This window comes from Loxodonta africana, chromosome 8 (genome assembly GCF_030014295.1).
Source record: "Loxodonta africana isolate mLoxAfr1 chromosome 8, mLoxAfr1.hap2, whole genome shotgun sequence".
Lineage (NCBI taxonomy): Eukaryota > Metazoa > Chordata > Mammalia > Proboscidea > Elephantidae > Loxodonta > Loxodonta africana.
The window spans coordinates 62,947,814-62,973,041 of NC_087349.1; the positions used below are offsets into that span (position 1 = coordinate 62,947,814).

Here is a 25,228-nt window from a genome sequence, read left to right on the forward strand (position 1 = left end):
CAGGAACACAACAGAGAATCCCTGATGTAGCAGGAGAGAAGTGGGAATCAGAACTTGAATTCTGGTAAAAAGACCAGACTTAATGATCTGACTGAGACTGGAGGGACCCCAGAGGACAAGGCCCCCAGACTTTCTGTTAGCCCCAAACTAAAACCATTTCCAAAGCCAGCAAAGATTAAACTGCTTCTTAGCTCAAGTAGACACATTTAGTATGTGGGCAGCTCCTGTCTGGAGGAGAGATGAGAAGGCAGAGGGGGACAGAAGCTGGTTGAATGGACATGGGAAATACAGGGTGAAGAGAAGGAGTGTGCTGTCACATTATAGGGAGAGCAACTAGGGTCACATAACAATGTGTATATAAGTTTTTGCATGAGAAACTGACTTGAATTGTAAATTTCCAGTTAAAGCACAATAAAAAAAGAGAGAGAGAGAAAAAAAAAGAAATACAGCCTTTGAGTTTGGGTCTCTGTGTTCCCCTTGGTCTTTGGGGCTTACAGAATGTGAATATAAAAACAAATTCCATGACATAGATGACATAGTTATGGATGCTTCCTAGACACAACTAAACACGTCATGGGATTGGTTTAGAACCATTGTCTCGTGGTGCAACTCAGGCAACTGGCATAATATAGTCCATAAAGACGATGTTCTACATCCTAGTTTGATGAGTAGCATCTGGGGTTTTAAAAGCTTGCGAGCGGCCATCTAAGACACAACAATTAGTCTCTACTTGTCTGGAGCTAAACAGAAAGAAGGAAACCAAAGACTCAAGAAACTACTCTACAGAACCAATAGTCTACACGAACAACCACATCACCTATCTTGAGACCAGAACTAAATGCCCGGCTAGGACAACTGACCGTTCCCACCAGAGACTCAATAGGTGGTCCCGGATAGAAGGGGAGAAAAATATAGAAAAAACTCAAATTCCTCAAAAAAGTCCAGGCTTACTGGACTGGTAGAGACTAGATGAACTCCTGAGACTATCACCCTGAGATACTTTTTACACTTGGAATTCAAGCCACTCCCAGGGTTCATCTTTCAGCCAAATGGCAGATGGGCCCATAAAATAAATAGTATCACTCAGGAGTACCATGCTCCTTAAAATAATCATCTAGATGAAACCAAATGGTTAACATTTACCTTAGACCAAAGATGAGAAGGCAAGTGGGGACAGGGAAGCTAGATTAATAGAAACAGAACAACCAAAATGCAAATAATGAGAATGCAGGTATAGTATGAAGAATGTAACCAATGTCATTGAACAATATGATTAGAAATTGTTCAATGAAAACCTGATTTCAAACTGTGTAAACTTTCACCAAAAACACAATAAAATAATTTTTAAAAGGTATATATATGTGTTGTGGATCCTAGCCTCTATCCCTATGGTTATGGTCCCATTTGGAAAGGGCTGTCTTTATTACGTTAACAAGGCAAGATTAGTGTGGAGTGCGTCTTGAGTTAATTTCTTACAAAATATAAAAGGAGCAGGTTAAGGAAGCAAAGATGGAGGAAGATAGATGCCAAGTCACATGAAAATCACGTAGGAGCAGAGGCTCAAAGGAGCCAGGGACCTTCCTCCAGGACCTTCCACTGTAGCCTGTGCCCTGAATTAGGACTTGAAGCCTCCTCAACTGTGAGAGGATAAATTTGTTTGTTAATGCCAAAAAAAAAAAAAAACCAAATTGCATGATAATTTAACAAACATAAAAATAAGCATTATTCCTTCCAAAGCATGTTGACATTACTCAAAACTTTTTTGGGAACTCCTCATTTGGAATTGCCTCAGGACCCTGCAACATAAAAGAATATTCTCAAAAGTGCGAATTCTTCAACTTCCTAGGTTAGGTTTAATTTGTAGAGGAAGCCTGAAGTCATTTAGAGCCAAGGTTGGTGAATAAGGTTGATAAGCCAATTGAACAACATCGCTCCAGTTTAAAACAAAACATGCTTCAAAAGAAAGGAATCTGATTCCCTTACCTTATTTTCCCTACTGACGCATATGTTTAGTTTGATTTTGCTATTTCCTCGTTTGCTGGGGTTTATGACTGGCAGTATTTTCTCTCTGTCTTAACTACATGGTATATCTTGGCTTTTCAGAGTCAGTCTCAAACCTCTCAAACCTTCCCGCTCCTGAACCAAAGTCTTTATCCAGTTCCTGGAGCCTATTTAATACCCTGAAGCATTTTAGCTCTTTGTTTCTGATATGATTTCTTAATATGTAACATATTTTATCTGATTATATAAGAAATACATGTTGACTGCAGAAAACCCTGAAAATTCAGAGAAACATAAAGACAAAAAAGAATTGTTTATGATTTCACCATACATTTCAGTGTATGATCTTCTAGTCTTTCTTACACAGAGAAGGAAAATTCAAGTATTTTCCACTAAAATGAGCAACAGAAAAGTGGAAAGACTGCACCCTGAATACTTGTGAGACCCAGAAAAACAAGGTAGCCGGTCGAGTTCCAGCTCTCACAGGTTTATATATATTTTTTTTACATGTATATATTTATGCGTATGTATATACATACATAGATACATAAGCCTCCACTGCCATTGAGTCGATTCTGACTCATAGCGACCCCATAGCTATAAATGTATATATTTATACATGTAGGTATATATGTATATATCTCATATGACATATTTATCACATATAATATATTTATGTATGAATGGTACATATATATCACAAGGAAATATAATATCACACTCTAATACCGCTTACAATTTACTTTCTTCTGACCACATACCGTGGACTGTGAACACCGTGATTTTGTTATTTCCTTTCTCATTAGCACTTCAGGCTGACTGTCCCTCTAGTCTGAGGTGCAGCCTAACACATTATTCAAGTGAATGAGCAATCCAATTGAACACATTTGGAGCGGTGATTCAACCAGAGTGGCCTCTGACACTGAAGATAAAAGCAGGAGAATAACTCCATTTTGACTTTGGGGTATGGTTCAGTTCTTGCCTTTGGCAGAGAGCTCCCAATAGAAATGAGCCCTTTGCCTCAGGAATGGCTGTTTACTAAATGACTTGTAAAATCACATATCATCTGTTCTCTTTAACAATTTATGGCTGGGCGGGAGCAGTACCTAAATTTCCGTCATGATGCTGCTTGCCATCCTGCTTGGGAGCAGATGGTAAGTATTTACTGTGAATGACCTTTTTTTTTTTTCCTTTAATTTTTATCACTAGGGTTACTTCCCTGCGGCAGTGCCATATGTTGCACACAAAATGCAGTGGCTACTGGGTTATTATTTACAACTGGAGCTGAATGGTATATATATTTCATGAACTGCAAGGGGATATTTGTCTGAATTATTAGTTTGACATTGAATTTCACCAAGGCCAACACCATATTATGACATCATAACTTCATAAATATATGGTCAACCTTGATAGATTTTGTTAGACTTTTTTTTTTTCTGTCAAAAAAAAATATTTCTGCTTTCATGAAAGATACTATCTTGGACACAGTGGCTTAAGAAAACAAGATAGGTGATTCAAGCTGGAATTCTAAATTATGGTACGGACCTTTCTGGTATAATATTATTATAACATTTATTAGATTATTGAGACTTTTTGCTAAAGGTCAGGGAAAAAAGGGGCCAAAATATTAGACCTAAAAAGCTATCCTCTTAGCCTTTAGCCTAAGTAACAATGGAATCTGAAAGGGACATAAAGATAAACTGTTCCAGTTTTTTGTTGTTGTTGTTCCAGTTTAGTCATATTCAAGAAACCTCACTAAGGGATGCAAAAATGAATAATACAGAACTCTTACTTCGGGATGGGGTACTTACGGACGGGAGAGAATCAAGGAAAATATAATGTGGTGAGTACTAGGGGAGAGAGGTGCAAAGGATCATACAGAAGCACTAGTGAGGCTGAAGAGGTGAGACTAAATGGGCAGATGAGCCTTTCTGGAGAATATGATGTGGTGAAGGAAGAGGAGGGGATGGCCACATGAACAAGGAGAAGCAGGAATAACATCAATGAAGGCACATATTCCTAGTTTGCATCGAATGATAAAGACTGTGAACATGTTGATGACGTATTGACCAAGAGGATAAATGACAAGTCTTCAGATTATATGTTTTATTTAACTCTTATGGCCCCAAACCAACCACACGACCAAACAACCAACTGACCAAGCAAACAAAAAAACATGGCTAAAGTAGTGATAGCAAGAAAAATTATTAAATTAATGAGTTTGGGCCGTGTTTCTATGTATTATGTGATGGGTAATAATTGGTTAGCACAAATGGGATCCTGAAGGTTTGATTTCTGAATCAAAAATAAGCGAACAAATTAATAAATCGGTTAATTAATTAATATGAGATATTGACCAAATGAAGTTTTCTGCATTTGAATGTAAAAATAATCAAGAAAATAAATTAATAATACTATGTTCACAATTACCACTGAGTCAAGATCTTTCTTAAATCATGTAAATAACTCATCTTTACAATGTGTAAACAGAAGCCAGATTTATAAATTTTCTAAATGCTCTTCGTTTTACTATCTGTCATTGGTCTTTATTCATGATAGAAATTCCCGTATGAGGTTTCCATAAGCTATGGCTGAAAGAATGTAAAAAAGAAATTTGGTATAAACTGTAGGTAGAAGATGTGTTCTGTGAAATCTGAATTTAACATTCAAATTGGGATATTTTAATTCTTTCAAATAACACAAAAAAGCAAGGAAGTTTAGAAATTTAAAGCATAAAATGTAATGCTTACAGGTGTTAGTTCTTATGGTCCTAAACCAACCAACCACCCAACCAACCACCCAACCAACCACCCAACCACCCCCCCAACCACCCCCCCAACCACCCCCCCAACCAACCAACCAACCAACCAACCCAACCACCCCCCCAACCAACCAGCCAACCAACCAACCAACCAACCAACCAAAACAAACACAACTAAAGCAGTGATAGCTTTCTACTTTATGATTATCCCTACATTTTTATCTCTCTCTCTACTACATATGCATATCAACATATTCTGTGATGATATTGAGATTGGTGTACAGACTTGAGCATATTGAAAGAAAGATCTTATTTTCCCTTTGCTAGATGAAAATAAACTGCATAGCAAAGAGAAGTGTATTTATAGATGTAAACAATATACCCTATGCCTGTAATTTTTTATGCAATTTCCCTCAGGATTTTTTCATTTAAATCTATGGCCAGAGTTTCAAGGTAGGTAGATAGATGGATAGATAGATAGATATAAGAAAGAATTAATGCAAAGAAAATATTTTAGTGGATAAAAATAAAGTAGTATGTTATAGTATGTTACATTAAAGAATTGTAATGTTTGAGGAAGAAAAAGTGCTCAAGTTACTCTTTCAGTTTTATTTTTGCAGGTATCTTCTAAATTATCCAGATTTTCCATAATTTTTCTGCCATGTTGCCAGCTATGTCAGCATCATTTTGGCCCAAAGGGAAAAAAGAAAAACAGCTAACGTTATTGAGTTGTTCTCTTGTACTGCTCACTCACTTCTCTATACATAAAATCTTAATACTTTCTGCACCCCTTCAGAGAGGTATCAGCATTGTACTGGGAACAGTATCTATAAAAAGATGAGAAAACTAGTGCACAGAAAGGGAAGTCACTTGCACACACTAATAATAATAGAGCCAGGGCTTTAACCCAGGCAGTGTGAATTTACAGCTCAGGCTCATAACCATTGTGCTATCCACTTGACTCTCCAAATGACACAGTGTTAAGTAAGGTACCTGGTCTAAACAAAACATAATCAGGTTTTCTGCAGTGACCAAGGAATATTCCAACACAACCTCACTCCCTGTTGTCTCACATCACATTGACAGATGTTTCCTTGACCTTAATATTCATTAGATGATGCCTGGCTGGTTAAATAGCCTGTTTTGCATTTTCTACCTTTTTATATGAATGAAAACCAGGAAAAGTAAAAACACATTGTTTTACCCCAAAATAAATAATAATCTAAGGATGTGTCTACATGGTCCTGATGTGATCCAATTTGTCTGCTTATGTTTCCTTGACAACTTCAATCTTTTCTCCATTTATCATGATGTTACTCGTTGGTCCAGTTGTGAGAGTTTTCGTTTTCTTTCTGTTGAGGTGTAATCCATACTGAAGACTGTGGTCTTTGAACTTCATTAGTAAGTGCTTCAAGTCCTCTTCACTTTCAGCAAGCAAGGTTGTGTCATCTGCATAACGCAGGTTGTTAATGAGTCTTCCTCCAATCCTGATGCCCCATTCTTCTTTATGTTGTCCAGCTTCTCGGATTATTTGCTCAGCATACAGATTGAATAGGTATGGTGAAAGAATACAATCCTGACGCACAGCTTTCCTGACTTTAAACCGATCAGTATCCCCTTGTTCTGTCCAAACAACTGCCTCTTGATCTATGTAAAGGTTCCTCATGAGCACAATTAAGTGTTCTGGAATTCCCATTCTTCGCAATGTTATCCATAATTTGTTATGATCCACAGTCGAATGCCTTTGCATAGTCAATAAAACAGAGGTAAACATCCTTCTGGTATTCTCTGCTTTCAGCCAGGATCCATCTGACATCAGCAATGATATCCCTGGCTCCATGTCCTCTTCTGAAACCGGCTCGAATTTCTGGCAGTTCCCTGTCGATATACTGCTGCAACTGCTTTTGAATGATCTTCAGCAAAATTTTGCTTGCATGTGATATTAACGATATTGTTCTATAATTTCCACATTCGGTTGGATCACCTTTCTTGGAAATAGGCATAAATATGGATCTCTTCCAGTCAGTTGGCCAGGAAGCTGTCTTCCATATTTCTTATCATAGACAAGTGAGTACCTCCAGCACTGCATCCGTTTGTTGAAACATCTCAATTGATATTCCATCAATTCTGGAGTCTTGTTTTTTGCCAATGCCTTCAGAGCAGCTTGGAATTCTTCCTTCAATACCATCGGTTCCTGATCACATGCCACCTCTTGAAATGGTTGAACATTGACTAATTCTTTTTTGGTATAATGACTCTGTGTATTACTTCCATCTTCTTTTGATGCTTCCTGCATCATTTAATATTTTCCCCATAGAGTCCTTCACTATTGCAATTTGAGGCTTGCACTTGTTCCTCAGTTCTTTCAGCTTGAGAAATGCCGAGCGTGTTCTTCCCTTTTGGTTTTCCATCTCCAGCTCTTTGCACATGTCATTATAATACTTTGTCTTCTGCAGCCACCCTTTGAAGTCATCTGTTCAGTTCTTTTACTTCATCAATTCTTCCTTTTGCTTTAGCTGCTCGACGCTCAAGAGCAAGTTTCAGAGTCTCCTCTGACATCCATCTTGGTCTTTTCTTTTTTCTCCTGTCTTTTCAATGACCTCTTGCTTTCTTCATGTATGATGTTCTTGATGTCATTCCACAACTCGTCTGGTCTTTGGTCACTAGTGTTCAATGCGTCAAATCTATTCTTCAGATGGTCTCTAAATTCAGGTGGGATATACTCAAGGTCATATTTTGGCTCTCATGGGCTTGCTCTGATTTTCTTCAGTTTCAGCTTGAACGTGCATATGAGGAATTGATGGTCTGTTCCACAGTCAGCCCCTGGCCTTGTTCTGACTGATGATATTGAGCTTTTCTATTGCCTCTTTCCTCAGATGTAGTCAATTTGATTTCTGTGTGTTCCATCTGGCAAGGTCCATGTGTATAGTCGCCGTTTATGTTGGTGAAAGAAGGTATTTGCAATGAAGAAGTCGTTGGTCTTGCAAAATTCTATCATTCGATCTCCGGCATTGTTTCTATCACCAAGGCCATATTTTCCAACTACTGATCCTTCTTCTTTGTTTCCAACTTTCTCATTCCAATCGCCAGTAATTATCAATGCATCTTGATTGTATGTTCGCTCAATTTCAGACTGCAGCAGCTGATAAAAATCTTCTTTCTTCATCTTTGGCCCTAGTGGTTGGTGCGTAAATTTGAATAATAGTTGTATTAACTGGTCTTCCTTGTAGGCATATGGGTATTATCCTATCACTGACAGCATTGTACTTCAGGATAGATCTTGAATCGTTCTTTTTTGACGATGAATGCGACACCATTCCTCTTTAAGTTGTCATTCCCAGCATAGTAGGCTATATGATTATCTGATTCAAAATGGTCAATACCAGTCCATTTCAGCTCACTAATGCCTAGGATGTGGATCTTCAAGTGTTCCGTATCGTTTTTGACAACTTCCAATTTTCCTTGATTCATACTTTGTACATTGCATGTTCAAATTATTAATGGATGTTTGCAGCTGTTTCTTCTCATTTTGAGTTGTGCCACATCAGCAGATGAAGGTCCTGAAAGCTTTACTCCATCCACGTCATTAAGGCGGACTCTTCTTTGAGGAGGCAGCTCTTCCCCAGTCAACTTTTGAGTGCCGTCCAACCTGGGGGCTCATCTTCCAGCACTATATCAGACAATGTTCTGCTGCTATTCATAAGGTTTTCAGTGGCGAATGCTTTTCAGAAGTAGACTGCTGTGTCCTTCTTCCTAGTCTGTCTTAGTCTGGAAGCTCAGCTGAAACTTGTCTTCCATTGGTGACCCTGCTGGTATCTGAACTCCGGTGGCATAGCTTGCAGCATCACAGCAACACACAAGCCCCCACAGTATGACAAACTAACAGACACATACGGGTGCTTCTCCTATACCGCAGTCAAATTAAATAATCCGTGAAGATTTTTATTTCTATGTAAAAAATATTTATCAGAAGAAACACTTTCAAATTACTCTTAGATATGTTTGATCACTGTATATCATTCATAACTGGTGATTTTTCCTCTTTATAAGTGAAGAAATTATATCCTATTTCCCCTTTTTCCTTGTGAAATTATATATATATATACACACACACATATATTTATAGGCTTTACATAATTGTATGAAGTCTGTAATCTATCTTGGAAATGTATGCTCTCTTAACAAACATTTCTTCATCTATTCTACAATGCTATTATGTATTTGTGTTTAAGTATTTAGAAACTATTCTTTTTTCTTATAAAAAAACCCCAGAGCCGTCGAGTCAATTCCAACTCATAGCGACCCTATAGGACAGAGTAGAACTGCCCCATAGAGTTTCCAAGGAGCGCCTGGCGGGTTTGAACTGCTGACCCTTTGGTTAGCAGCACTTAACCACTACACCACCAGGGCTTCCTTTCTTATAAAGACTTTTATTTTTAAGAAATTATTTCAATTTTTCCTCATTGCTTACCAAATAATGTCTGGCTTTCAAAGCTCTCCATAATCTGACTCAAACATATTTATCTGACCATCTATTGTCTCACTGTATCTTGCATTCTGGCTTAACTGGACCATTTGCGATCTACTTGCAGCTCAGCTCTGTGTCTTGGCTCCTGCTGTTTCCATTGCCTGAACTGGTTTTCCCAGACACTGCCACTTGCCCAAACCATATACATTGTTAAAGGCCCAGCTCAAATGTCACTTTCTGCAGGAAAACCTCCCCCTAGCCAGAAGTAACATTTCTATCCTCTGAATTTCTATAGACTGATAATAATGTTATTGTGATGATAATGGACTAACACTTACATGGTACTTACTATAGACCAGTCAGAAACCCTGGTGGCATAGTGGTTAAGTGCTACAGCTGTTAACCAAGAGGTCAGAAGTTCAAATCTGCCAGGCGCTCCTTGGAAACTCTATGGGGCAGTTCTACTCTGTCCTATAGGGTCACTATGAGTCGGAATTGACTCGATGGCAGTGGGTTTGGTTTTTTGGGTTTATAGGCCAGTCAGGAGCTCTGGTTGCACAACGGTTAAGCCCTTGGCTGCTAACCAAAAGGTTGGCGATTCGACCCGCCTGCTCCCCCAGTGGCTGCACAGGAGAAAAGATCCGGCAATTTGTTCCTGTAAAGATTATAGCCTAGGAAACCCCATGGGGCAGTTCTATTCTGTCAAATGAGTTCAGTATGAGTTAAAATTGACTCTGGGACAAGTAACAACAACAGCATAGACCAGTCACTATTCTAAGTACTTTACATATAGTAACAGATTTAATTCTCACAATAACTCTATGAAGTAGATACTACCATTGTCACCATTTTACGGATAAAGAAACAGAGGCCCAGAGAGGTAAGGTAGCACAGTCGCAATTGAATCCAGGCCTTCTGGCTCCCGAGTTCCTATTCTTAAGCACTATACTGTCGTGAGAAGCCCTGGTGATGCAGTGATTAAGAGCTCAGCTGCTAACCAAAAGGTCAGCAGTTCAAATCCACCAACTGCTCCTTGGAAAATCCTATGGGACAGTTCTACTCTGTCCTTTTGGGTCACTATGAGTCAGACTTGACTTGACAGCAATGGGTGTGGTTTTTTGGTTTATGCTTCTTTGCATACTTTCCTATGGCACCTATGGCATTTTATCTGATGCGTTTTATTATGAATATTTTCTGTCTTCTACTAACATATAAGTTAGCTTCCAGCTTCAGAATTCAATAGTTCTATCTTTCTTAGCTTAGTTTGGCTGATTCAAGCAAAACTTCCACGTATACCTGCATCACACCATGGCAATCCTGCTCCCCCCAGCAGTTCGTTTTCCTTTAGGCTGTGTCTGCCCTGCTGCCAGTGCTCAGTTTTTTTCTTAAGCTTTATCTAGTTGAGATAGGCTACATTATGTATATATGCTGGTGCTTTTTTCCAGAATGGATATAACACACGTCTTCCAGATAACTCTATCAGTTATCAGATATGCTTCAATAGAATACAGATATATCGATAATAAAGGCAGCCTCCATTTACTGAGTGCTTGCTTTGTGTCAGTCACTGGCAGTTTTCAGACAATACCTCATTTAATCACAGTAATGAAGTGAGGAAGGAGCCCTGGTGGAGCAGTAGGTAAGTGTATGGCTACTAACCAAAAGGTCAGTGGTTCAAACCCACCAGCAGCTCCATGGGAGAAAGATGTGGCAGTCTGCTTCCGTGAAGATTACAGCATTGGGACCCCTACAGGGCATTTCTACCCTGTCACATGGGGTCGCTATGAGTTGGAATCGACCTGGCAGCAAGCAAAGACAAATGTGGCGAGGTGGTTTTAACTGTCTTGCAGACAAGGCTCAGAAAGATCAAGGAATTTACTTGAGGTCATACAGTAATGACAGACCAGGTTTTCCACTTAGATCTGTCTATTAAGCACTTAAATACTAAGCCTCAGTGCCTCTTCCAGTATTATGCAGATATACTTATGAGCGAGTGGATAAATATTCTAAGCTTAATTCTCTTCTCAGGATTCAATCAGCTGAAATGCCAGGAGTGAAATGAGTTTTCCCTTGCCGTGCTTCACTTTTCTTGTAAAGCTGCTGTTTGCAGCTATGCTCTCTGTGGTAATTGATAAGACTTTTCAACCTGATAGGCCATTGGTTCTCAGTGGGAAGAGGTTTTGCTCCCCAGATGACACTTGTCAATAGGGGTTAAGTGTTTGGTCGCTAACCAAAAGATCAGTAGTTTGAATCCACCAATAGCTACTTGGAAACCCTATGGGGCAATTCTACCAGCCACCCCTTGGAGACCAATAGAAATGAGATCACACAGTGGATGAAATCATAAATGTATCCTGAAAGTTCCTGGCCATTACTTAATTTGATCTCCAAGAAATAGGATTGTGCTGCTGAATATATTTCATGACAAGACAGTGCTTAGGAAGTATGCTTAGAACTAGTGTTGAACTACAACAATGGTAAAAAACAAAGGACAGCCGATGTTGATATTTCCCATAACTGCCTCTTTGAGACTTTCCCAGAAGAAAACTCATGAATAGTTAAAACAAACAAACAAACAAAAACTTACAATATATGGTGGGAATAATGATGTCACTCTCCATTTCACTGACGGGGTTCTTCACCAGGCAACTGTAATTTCCAATGTCTCCCTTAGTCACTGGAGTAATATGAAGAGTGTTGTTTTGGGGAGAAAAAGAGTAGGTGGAGCTGCTATGGACAGGTCTCCCATTTTTTAGCCACTGGTAAACCAGCCGGGTGCCACCTTCTACCAGGCATATCAGGGTCATGTTCCCCACATACTCCACTGCCCCAGAGGAAGGCTGAGTCTGTACCACCGGTTTTGTGACAGGATCTACAATAGTAAGAGAAATAGAAATACTTTTGGCCACTCATAAAACTATAATAAAACTCTTTCAAACATTGAAATCTGAGGGAATAGATTCCAAAGTTTTATATTCTGTAAATATAGGCAGTTTAGGCAATAATCAAAGAAGAGAATAAAGAGACATGGATGATGCAAAATGATGAAATATTAAAAAAAATTTATAGTCAGAGATAAACAAATTATAGAACTCACTCTTCAAGGATTCTCTAACAAAATCTTTTACTTTATAGAGAATGTTATTAGTGGTAGAGAACTCCAGCTCCCTGACCTCCTGTTCACTGTGCTTTCCCCAACTAATGTACAAAATTTATGTGGTATTCCCCTCTCTTGACTTGTCCTAGTGACCCAGTAGCAGCAGATTGGGGTGGGGTGGGGAACCCAAATTTCTTTGCACCATCTGCAAATGTACAGTTCATATATGTGGTGCTGTATGGGAATTGAGGGATTGTTTTAGAGAATCACTGTGCACCACTTACTTTTCCTTCCGTGTAAGTAAATTAATTATGTGTTTTCAATTGCTTTGTGTTTGTGTTGCAACATTATATTAACCACTTTAACAAACCAAAGCCTACAATTCTAACACTGACTCAATCCGAAAATATGTGTTAGGGTTTATATGAAAAAAGAGAAATAAGAAAAATCCAGTAGAAATTTCTGTTGTAACTTCAAGCCACAGGAAAATAGCCTGATACACAGTAGGCATTTCGTATTATTTGTTAAATAGATAAATTACAAAGAATGACTAAATACTTATTCCCTGAATTTTGACTCTAGAACTGACGGATAAGGGTAGGAATTATACAAGCACCTATAATCATTTTTCAGCAATCATCATTAATCTTTGAGGTTCTTGACTCCATTTGATAAAAAAAAAAAAAAAAGTGACTTACCCAGTTACACAGCAATAACTGGCAAAAAGAAAAGGGTTTTTGATCTGGCAATATTCCTCTCCTGCATTTTGGAGACATATCTATTTAACAATATTCTCCTACGTATGATTACAGGACAAGGGAGAATGAGGTAATAGATAAGGAACGGGTGATCGGCTCCAATATTTAGGCTTTGATTTCTTATCAAATTTCTAATTGCGGATGGTGCATCTCCTCAGGAAAACTTGTCTTGACTCATGCTCACATTTTCCCACACTATAGCATGGACAGACCATCCTCCAGCCCAGAGAAGACAGGAGAAAATGAAAGTTAACCAGAAAGGAACTAGCTGGAAGGCAACTAGTAGGGGAGCTGAGTAGTTCTGAAACTACCAGCCTTTCTCAAGGTGGGTGTAATCAACTGGCTTCCATTTAATTTAATTCTTTTTCTTCCTTGGCAAGAACAAAAGAGTTGGAATAGCATTTGTTTACATTCTACAATTTAAAAAGAAAAATATGTGTGTGTATGTTTATTATGTAGAAATAGCTTGTATTTTTATCTTTCTCCAATATGTGTTTTGTGTGGAAATATATGTGGGATGGAATAAGTCAAATAGGTAGCATGTCAACAGCCTTGGATGAGGAGAACCAATCATTGGAATAGTCACTGGTATTATGATTGCACACTTTCTAAAACAGTCTAATCAAAATGTGGATGTTTCCCAAGAAAATATTTCTCTCTGGCCCTAAATGTCTATCAAGACCCTAAACAAATTCAACCTCACTACACATTAACACGTAATTGGTGTTCAGGAGGCAGGAATATAAGCAGGAGGCAGGAATATAAGCAGGGAGATTAGTTGGAAGGCTAATGGCATAATCTAGGCAAGAGCTAACAGTGCAGTTGAGCAGGGCAGAAGTGGTCAGACTTTGTCTATATTTTGAAAGTAAAGGGTTTTCTTGTGAACTGGATGTGGGATGTAAGAGAAAGGGGAGGGCCGGTGATGACTCCAAGGTTTTTGGCTTGAGCAATCAACAGAATGGAGTTGATATTTACTAAATTGGAGGAATATTACAGGTTAAGGTGTAAAAGTCCAAAGCTGAGTATTGAACATAATATATTTAAGGTGTTCTACTTACATAATTGTTAAGTAAATAAATGTCTGAAAGTTAGTTGACCCCAGTACCCCTCAGGGGACATTTCCGGCAACTTCTGTTGTTCCTTAAGTATGGTCCTTGTGTGAGTCTCATTCTCCCCAAACAGTTTACTAAAATAAAAATCTTCATGGGACAAAAACAGGCTTCTTCCCAGGGTGCTACTGAGGAAACAAGATTTTCTCCATCTCATTACATTAGTAACTTTATACTTGACAGTTTTCAGGCAAACAAATGATAAGTTATTCTTATTGCTTCATCACATTCTGCTGAGCACTGTGCAGAATGCTTTCATTCAATGTCAAATTCAATCCTCAGAAAGACACTTGAGGCAGGTAATATTATTAGTGCCATGAGACATTGAGCTCTGAGGGTTAACTAATTTGCCCGAAGTTGCAGAGCCAGGATCTAAAGCCCCAGTCATCTAGATGCCTGAGTCTTCACTAAACATCACTTTACCCCACTGCCCAGGCATACTGATAGTGGACTCACCATCAACAGTGACTTGTATCTTCTGACTAGCTGAGAGGGTTCCATTTCCCTGAATGTTGACCTTCACGATGTAACTGCCTTCATCAGTAAACTGCAGTGGGTTGATGAGCAGAGATGCATTGGGTGGCATCATGGTGAACTTATGTTGGTATTCCAGGTCAGGAACCACAGACTTATTCACAGAGCCCAGTAAGTATTTGGGCATTGTGTGGCGTCTCTCAAACAGCCATATAATCTGGATGTCTGAGGCCAAAGTGTGGAAGTCATAGTTCACAGGCAGGTAGAGGGCCTGACCCCTGATGCCATGGACGGTGTGCGATGGCACCGTCACTGTCAGCCCCGAGCAAGTGCCTGCTGCAAAGGAAAGGAAAGCTGTGAAGACCCTGAGCCACATTTCACAATCTACAGGGTCAACCACAGAGAGAATCTGATCGCTGAGAGTTCTTTTCAAGGAAGAGAGTCTTCCAGTTACAGACCATTCTAGTACCAGTTACACGTAAAGGTAAATATTTGTCTCTGAAGCCTTCTGCATTTCAAAAACTCCACCCGAAAAGTACAGCTGATTGCATGGCTTCTCTAAGGCAAGATGAAAAGGAAAAGCAGAAGTTATTTTCTATGACTGTTAAAGAACAATGGGAAAAGGAGAACTGGGAAAGATTAGTTCTAAAGTCCAATGAAAACCTTTAAAAACACTTGCCTCAATCAACATGATTCTATTAATGTACAAGTTACATCATATCCTAATCAAACTATGTGATTGGTGACACATTGGAGGGCTACTTCTTCCCAAGAATCTCCTCCCAAACCTTCCGAATTGATTGATATTTTGCTATTGGAAGTTCCTTCCCTTGAGCCAAGGCCTTAAATGCAAATATTCCAAGAAAGATGGCATTAAAACATTATCAGTCAAAGTCAGTTCACCAATGCAGGCACATGAGCTGTATTTTAGAATTGTAAAAGTATAGTAATTATTTCACAATTATAATTTTTCCATACATAAAATATTTATCCTTAGTTGCTGCATTTTAGAATTTAAAAAATACAGCAATTATTTTGCAATTTCAATTTTTCTATATGCAGAATGTTCGACCTCCTTGATTGCTTCCTCTTTTCACACCTTCTAGGAAAGGGGTCATCAAGCTTGAGCATTCAAGTGTTAAAAATATTAAGCCAATAATATAAATTAATTGAAATTTATTTAATATTCAATTTGCAAATTGGTGCAACATTTCTGACTAGAGAGTCAAAAATGTTCCAGAGAAGAAAGACCCTTTACAGGTTTTTACACGTCATCTTATCACTAGTAATTTATACATTACCATGGAAACAGGGCCAGAATAGAGTTTACAAAATAATCTTTGGACATGCAGGATTCCAAACAGCATTTTCTTGAATAACAATTTAAGTAATTACTGATTGGCCTTAAAACATGGCTTCTATTCTTACCTTTGGAATTATTGTTGTCAAATCTGGCTTCACATAGTTCTTTAAAACAACACAATGCCCAAGGCAAATGGTCTTTACTACTTAAGCTAAATTATTGTTTGACTTAAAGATGGCTTTCAGGAGACCAGTTTCACCTCAAGGTTTAGGGTTCAAAGATCACCTCAGGGTAATAGTTATTTCAACCTCAATGGCTCCAGAAAGCCTGGATTCCATGAAAATTAAAAATTCTGTCCATACAAGTCATGTTATGAAAGGCAATCAATATTAGGGAATTGTGGGGAAGTCTGTTTGTCATTTACAGATGATTTCTTTGAAGAAACTGAAAGATGTAGGTTTGCTCCAACGAGGAATCAAGTTCCACCTACAGTAAATTTCTCTCCTTGCCTTCACAGGGTAAAGCTGGGAACAAAGGTTTCCATGATTTTGGTATCTGGTAGGAGTGAGTGAGACCCTGGGGCAGGCAGGGATGATAGAGCAAAGAATTCGGGAGGGAAATACAAGGGGAGAGGAGGTTAGAGGGAAAAGAGACTCCCACTTAACAGAAGCTAACTATGTGGTGGCACAGTGGTTAAGAGCTCGGCTGCTAACCTAAAGTCCAGCAGTTCAAATCTACCAGCCACTCCTTGGAAATCCTATGGGGCAGTTTTACTCAGTCCTATAGGTTGTTATGTGTTGGAATTGACTTGATGGCAACTGGTATATGGGAAAAATAAAGAAATGTCTCACAGCCTCTTTGGGCTCTGTGTGTATTCGTGTTTGTTTACAACTTTTTTTTATGATAATGGACTATGCTTGCACATTCATATTAGTGATTTGGACAATAGCAAAGGAAATACAAAGGCATGAAAGTTTGCTTCTATATTACTTTCTGGCAAGTGTGAGAATGTTAAACTTGAAGTTGTTCCTAATTTGAACGATTAGAATAAGAAGGAACCACGTGCTAGGAATTTTAACAAGGAGATAGAGGATTGTAGAGAAAAAGTAGATTAGTCGTTTTATTTCTCTGGACCTCAGTTTTCTCAAGTGTAAAGAAAAGGGGGTTAGATTAGATGACGTCTGTAAGTTTATGTTCTTGACATCCCGAGATGCTTTTATCAGGGTAACAGCCATCTACATTTGAAGATGAAGGGCCTATATTTAATTGAAAGAGGCCCAAAGAATATTTAAGGATTGAGTTTCGGTTTTCTAGCTCACTCATTATGTTGTCAATTCCTGCAGGATATCCTTTAATAAAGCAACAATTTTGTGTTTGACACCAAAGAAATCAAGAGGTGGTGGCAATCCAAATCATCGCCTTGGGAATGCACTGGGAAAAGTTGCATGGCTGCTGCCATAAAACAGTAATTCCTTCTGGCAGTCAGTAGTTTGGTTGTTGACTTTATCCATCCATTTAAGACATTTCACTACTCAACCTAGAAACCACTGCTAGACAGATGCAGATAGATGATCTGAATACAGTTTTGGCCAAACTGTTTGTTATTTGGGGCAGTCATTGCAGAAGTACTTGCTTTTGTTTGTTTGTTTGTTTATTTGGAAGGACTCTTTTTTTCCTTGTAGTTGCAGTTGAAAAAGATTGAGTTTGTAATATTCTGGAATAGGCTGGGAGGCATTGTATTACTATGGGTGCTAGTATCACTAAAAAAAAAAAAAATTTAGAAATATTGATGAATTTTGGATCTTGAACCAGAATGTTGAGTCTTAAGAAAATGCTGGAGCGTCTATCACTAAAGTAATAGAAAGCAAATTTTATTTAATATGAAAACAAATATTGCAGCCCAGCAAAAAATGAAACTATTAGAAAATAACATTTTATATGGTGTTTCCAATAATTTTTAAAGGGGGAGGAACTGGTTCCTTGGGTTATTTTAGAAACTGCAACATGTAATGATATCTTAAATAAAACATTGCCATCAATATCTCTGAATATAGTCAATGTTTCCATATGAAGTTAAATTTGTTTTCAAATGTGTACTTTTTCAAATGTGTATATGACAGCGAAAGATAGCACAGCTGTTACAGAAGCTTACAGGCTGCCTATACCTTTTTTCATTAACAGATAAATTGTAGATAACAAGTTATAGGAATGTCAGCAAGGAATGAAATTTTCTTTATACAGTATCTGATCTCAGCCTCCTAAAAACTTTTCATTTTGTAGGAAAGACATGAACCTAGTGACATGACGCAACCCTTACTTGTAGTGAACTTTGGGGAATAAACAGATAGTTGGATACTTCCTCTACATTTAGGAAACATACTGTCTGCCAGTGATATATTTCCCGGTACAGATATGATGAATTTGTTGTCAAAACAGTAGTTTACTAATTTAAAAAAATTAGCTTAATTTTGAGAATTTTTCAAAAGCTCTTTTCTATTTGTATGGGAAAGTGTAAAAGACTAACACTGTTGATTTAAAAAAAATCAACCTCTCTATGAATAAATGAACCCTAATAAAAGAAATGCTATAAAACCGATGAATTTTTAATTTCCTTTTGATATTCACATATTGGACTTAAGTGGAATTTAATTTTATGACTAAATTTTATTTTGTTATTATTTTCAATTTTATTACAGCAAAACCTGTGAGAGTTGGCACTCAATGGGACTGCCTTGTTTTTCTGGGTCTTGCAAGTTATCTGCCTTTAACAGGGTGCAGTTAATACCTTTCTATTGCTCTCTATTTAACAAAAATATTTGAGTTTTCCTTCCCTGACAGGTTTCCACCTTACATGGGTTCTGGCTTTTGCAGATTTTACTGTATTAAATATTATTAAATTGCCTAATACTCAGAGAAAAATTACTGTGTTTTAGGTCAAAACTTTCAGCACAAATTAGTTTCTCGTTCAAAAATCTATACACAAATTGTTTTGTGACATTGGTTGCAATCCCCACAATGTATCAGCACTGTCCCTCTTTTCCTTTCCAGCCCGGGTTCTCCATGTCTATTCATCCAGTTTTCCTGTCCCTTCCTGCTGTCTCATCTTTGCTTTTGGGCAGGTATTGCCCACTTGGTCTTGTATACTTCATTAAACTAAGAAGCATGTTCCTCATGTGTGTTATTGTTTGTTTTACAGGCCTGACAAATTCTGGCTAAAAGGTGAACGTCAGGAGTGGTGCTAGTGAAGAAGCCCTAGTGGCAAAACAGTTAAGTGCTCAGCTGCTAACCAAATTGTTGGCAGTTTGAACCCACCCAGCGGCTCTGTGGGAGATGGGCCTGGTGATCTGTTTCCATAAAAGATTACAGCCAAGAAAACCCTACGGGGCAGTTCTGCTCTGTCACATGGGGTCGCTATGAGTTGAAATCAAATCAATGACACCTAACAACAAGAACAATATTCTCTGAGAATAAAAAAATGAAAACTCAGGTTTTTTTCATCTAAGGCATTAAGGCAGGAAAAACCGATAATACCATTCTGGCCAACCTGCGCTTGTCACTTGGGGCAGTCATTGCCGATGTCCTTGTTTACTTTTTTTTTTTTTTTTGGTAAAAGGGGAAGGATATTTTTTCATATAAAATGACATATAAAACTACAGCAATAATTTCCCCTTTAGAGACTCTCTTAAACTTATAGCAATAGCATTACAAAGGAATATCCAGGGTTAAAAAAAAAATATCCAGGGTTAAGCAACTTGAAAGTCCTACAGCAAGATTTGTCCGTATTCCTGCAACAGAAGACTCCCTAGACCAGTTCCACTGTATTGAATATAAACATCAGGCTTCACCAAAGTGACCTCCAGCTGTAGCTTAAAATGGTATTTACTTCCCCATTGTCATACACAGTATTAGCAAACATAACACAACTATTGTTGACTGAAAACAAACTCATGTATCTCAAAAGAAAATAAAAATTATGAAGCAGTATTTTGAGTAGACCATACACACTTAATTCCGGGCTTCGGTTTGATGGGCTTTTTTTTTTTTTTAAGAAAAAGCAAACAAAAATTTAATATTCCTAAAAGCAAAAAGAGCTTCACGTTACCTGTGGTCTTTACAACATACTACCTACGGAAAAATGTAAATTTGATTAAGAAAGAAGTCGTAAGGGACAATAACTGCTTTAACTACCTATGAACATGATACTTTTTTCTCTAAAATAAAATTTTATTTTCTTTTAACCTAATTCCTCAAATAAATTGCCTCTAAATTCATAAAGCCAGTTATAACAACATGCTTATGAAATGACAGCAGACCTCTTACTATAAAATTAAAAACAAGTGAGGCACTGACACACATGATACTTTCAAAACCAGGAAAAGGTCACAAAGATAAAGAACCAGTTGTGGTAATTTTTTAATTTTTCAAAAAATCAAAATCCAGTATAAGCTTGAATTTGATAACATAACCACCATAATGACTAGACCTATCACAACTAGGGAAAACTCAAATGCTTTTTTTTTTTTTTAAATGCTTTTAAAAAAATTGCAACAATCTTCATTTCATATATGTGGGATATAAATTTGGATAACAATCACATTTCAATGGAAATAGTAACAGTATAACAATGAAAGAAGGGTTTTCAATGACTGAAGAAAGCTAAAACTTACATTGCTTATTTAGGCAAGTTGTTAACATTTAAGGGCTAAAGTCTTATTAATTTCTACTGAGAATAGAAAGAAAACAAGAAATGAACTAAAAAAATGATAAATAGGAAGAACGGAAAAGAGAAGAGAACATTTGGTAAAAATAATGTCGACAGATAAAAAGTGGTAATATTGCAGAGAAATTTCTTTAAATTCTCACGTAAAAGGGGAGTGGGAGAGAAATATTAAGGTGCAGAAAAGGATTTTAATAGGACTAGCCATCGGGAAAAGAGACTAAATGCATTTTGGAGAAATAATACTTTCTAATACGTTTCTCTATTGTATATAAAATATTTTTTCTCAATTTGGAACCTTACTTTTTCATAAAATATGTAATTTAAAATAAATCAGAACCAACAGTTGACAACAGTATCTTTAATTAAACAATAGAAAATCATTTGCATAAATTGTTGAGTTTCATTATAAGTGGTCATAATTTCATGAGCTATATAAAAGAATGTTTGCCACAATAAAATGCATTAAAGACTGCTGAACCTAGCTGTAAACAATGTAAAAAGAAGAAATTCATTAGATTTTTAGAATGTCTTAATTTCCTAAGTGAGCTCTGTTGACAATAAATGTTGTTCTGAGAAATTAATAATGATCTATTTCTTCATTCTCCTAAATGTTTCTGCTGCTTCTCTGAAACAAATTGTGTTATTGTTTGAAAGGTTCTGAGGTGCTCTTCAATGATCTGAGCGAATCTACAGCCTAAAAGCCAATATTTACCTTATGCCCACAATTAAAAACAGGTACAAAACAATTCATGCAGTGCCTTACCTAATAGAAGGAGGTATATTTTGCACTGAAAGACCCCAACTGTGCTGCTGAAGGGTTCCATGAAAGCATCCTGTCCCATGTATACAGTGCCCTGTTCTTGATGGTAACTTGGTTCAGGGACCAGCAGCTGCTGGTTTATTTGCTAGGGAAATTAGCAGTGAGGTAACAGACCCTATCCTGCCTCTTGCTCCTGTGATTTGAATACAGAATGAATGTGTATACAAAGGACACAGGGAGAGGGAACACCTGTTATGGATATGCTTTGCAAGAATACGGGCTTATGACTTTCACAACAGTTTTTTAGTGATCATCAGTAATTTTCAGTATATTTTACAAATTATTCTTAGTTATTAATAATAGCATGAAGGAAAATATCCTTTTGGGTTACTTTATTGAAAAATAGTATGAATCATAATGAGTACATATTGTAAAATTCCATTAAAAACAAAGCCGATTTCCTATTATGCCAAACTGTGCCACTGTTTTGAATTTTTAATTTTTTCTATGAAAGTTGAAGTATTTTATGTATCTGCTAACCAGATCTATATCTTCACGAAGTCACTCATAATATGGAAAAATTATACCCAAGAATCAAAACAGAGAACCACAATATCTTTTAAAATGTATTTTTTATGCAGTACTTCTGGTTACAATGGCTACTATGGTCTTATCAATCTAAGAATTCATCTTATTTTTAAAAGTAAAGCACAGGTGTGTTTCCAAGTGACCCCAAAGCATGAACTGTGTGTAATTATAACGAAACGCCTATGCCAACAGATAATATCTGAGGCCACATTTTCACAGCTGAGTCACAGGGGAAGTGAACCAATGACCGAGAGATCTTGCCTCTACTGTGGTGTGTGTGCTACATCTTTTCAGCCTGGCTTCTTCATTGCCATGGCAGTAGGTAGTCTGAACAGTTTACTAAGTTGTAAGTCAAACTTCATTTGCAAGAAGGCTGTAGTCCAAGCCGTCTATATGAAATGGATCAAACTGTGTATCAAATTAAAGTAAAATTTCTAGCACAAATAATTTTTAATAGTAAAGGTGCACTGAAAAAGTTCAGTGATGAGAGGGGAAGGAAGAACATTCTTTAAGAGTAATTAAAAGTTAGAAAAGGAATGAAAATAATTTTGGAATCCAAGTTTGGAAATAATTTTGGCATTAAAGATTCCAACTCATGTAGAAGGGCTTCTTATAGGCAAAGAAAGTGAGTGGCGGTTGGAAAACCCGAGTCATTTTCACAGGTCACTTTATGATTTCTTTGTGCTTCACAAAAATGGTAAGAGCTTCCCCCCTAGATTAAAAAAACGAAAACAAAAAACCATACCGTAACTTTCTCTGTGCTATCTCTAAACCTTGTACTTAACAGCTATCGTAGCTGTTACTTCATTGCAATTTAATTAATTTCATCACATGTTTATTTTCCCCTCTGAGCTTCTTGAATACAGAGAATGGTCTTATTCGTTTACCGATCCTTAGCACCTAGCACAGTGCTTAACTAGTATTTTTAAGCTGTTCCTCCAGAAACCCAAAACACTCTTTGGCCCATGTTTTTTGATTCTCAGTTGATGCTTAAGAACTGCAAATAAATCTTAATACTGGGCTTCGGAAAACACAATTTGGAAAATAAATATGGAAGTTTTACAGATATCACCTAGGTTTTCCTCGGCATCACCACACACATGCACACGCACACACACACACGCACACGCACACACACGCAAACACACACGCACACACACGCACACCTTTTTATTCATTATTAATCTCCACTTGCCTTTATTAGATAAAGTTTTTCCAGAGTTTTTCAAACCCACTGCTGGTCCATGATGAAGTTTGTTAGGTCCTTGGCAGACTGAGAGTAATAAAGACAATGCAGTTAAGTTTTTCCTAATGTTAAATTTACTCAATTTAAAAAATTGTTGTTCACTCTGAAGTTCTTTTTCCATTTTTTCGTATTTAAAATATTTTTGATTTTATGACATAAAGTGACAGTAGATGCTCCTTACATAAATTAAATGCCAAAATGAATCATAATTACGATCTTTTCATGTCACGGCACACTTAAAAAATGACCCTGGCCGTATGGCACATCTTGCGAAAACGCTACGAGGCATACGCACGACAAATCGCCCTCTAGTGGCAAATGGTGGGCATAAAGTCTTACCTGCCGGAAAACCGTCTGAATTCAGGAGCTTTACACCGGAAGGTATACACGTAACGTTCAAATATAACTTCATTAGTTGTCAGTCTTTATATGACTGTAAAAAAACGATTTAAGTGTTTTATTATTCTAAGATATGTTCCACCACCAATAGCTCACATCACAGCAGTAACCCACTGGGAAGCTCTGCTCCACCACACTGTCAATTAAGGAAAAAAAAAAAAAGCCTATATGAGTAGGAATCGACTCCATGGCAACGGGCTTTTAATAAAGCCTTTACTATTTATTGATCTTGGTTACGTTTGCATTTTAAATGAGGAAGATGATTAACCCAAAGCAATCTATGTTCACGATGATTAAATTTCAAACAATCCAAGGAGCCACTCGGATTGTGTGTGTGTGTGTGTGTGTGTGTGTGTGGTGTGTGTGGGTGGTGTATGTGTGTCTCTGTGTGTGTGTGTGTGCATGCACCCTCAAGGGTGTGTGTGCACATGCATGTGGGGGGGGGCAGAGATTTTCTGTTACTTCTCGAGTCACATTCATAACGTAATGTCAAGTTTATTTAAAGTAGTTTGTTTAAGTAAGGCTGGTCTAAAGGCGACCCAATAGCATAGTGGTTGAGAGCTTGGCTGCTAACCAGACGGTCGGCAGTTGGAATCCATCAGCTGTTCCACGGGACAAGATGTAACAGTCTGCCTGCCTAAAGACTACAGTCTTGGAAACACTATGGGGCAGTTCTGTTCTGTCCTGTAGGGTCACTATGAGTTGGAATCAACTCGATGGTAAGGGATTTAAGGCTGATCTTACTTCATAAAGGAAACAGTCTGCCAAATGAATTTCAAATGTCCACATTCTTTACTTACATTAGCATCTAAGTGTTTTACAACGGTTGGAGCAATTGGAGAGGAGAGGTGGTGAGGTATAGAGGGCAAGGTAGAACAGTGAGGACTAAAAAGAACTGGGGGAAGAAAGTGCAGCCTTATTGTTGCAATCAGATAGATCACAAGGAAGATTACAGTTTATAGGGAAGAACTGGCTGCTAGAGAAAGTCATCACATATGCCTACCCCTGTGGTAGTGTCTGTTTGCATGTAGTTTAGTCCAGAATACTGCCTTCCAGAAGCCTAGTCTAGCTGATAGGACTGCTCAAGTACTGTGAAGCAATGATTTCTTTCCTGGGCCTCACGCAGGTCATCACCCCTTTACTGGCAGCAAGTGTCCTGTTTACTGTTATTGCCTGATCAGGAAGTGTAGTCACATCATCCTGGAGGGGCTGAATTTCTCCACTTCTTTGGCATTTATAAGAAGATTAGAAATTTATTATCCTGATGAAGCCAGGATCTCAGCTTTTATTTAAGCTTCCAGAGGCTCCTCCTGTTTGAGCCATGAGAAATATGCCCTTACCTTACTCTGCTGCTAATGTTACCGCCCCAAACAACTTAAACTCTCAGCCCTGATGTTCCCTTCTGCAAAAACAGGGCTGGCACTCCTTTACCAAGAGACTATCATCCTGCGAGCTTTCCTTAAGACTTTTTTCCAGTCAAAGTTTCTACTAGATTTCTCTGGCCTACCACTAACAGACCTCAGAAAAATGCCAAAGTCCTA

The 25,228-nt window shown here is 37.8% G+C and overlaps 1 protein-coding gene across 1 annotated transcript in view; it reads right to left on the bottom strand.

Moving 5' to 3' along the window:
* HEPACAM2 (HEPACAM family member 2) overlaps window positions 1-15,468 on the bottom strand; it is a 37,401-nt gene extending 21,933 nt beyond the window's left edge. Inside the window, exons 1-2 of the mRNA XM_064289988.1 lie at window positions 14,654-15,468; window positions 11,821-12,105 (exon numbers count right to left, since the gene is read on the bottom strand). Of these exons, the coding sequence (XP_064146058.1) occupies window positions 11,821-12,105; window positions 14,654-15,047 (679 nt within the window). The 5' untranslated portion in view covers window positions 15,048-15,468. The remainder of the gene's footprint in view (window positions 1-11,820; window positions 12,106-14,653) is intronic.
* Window positions 15,469-25,228: the final 9,760 nt, after the last annotated feature.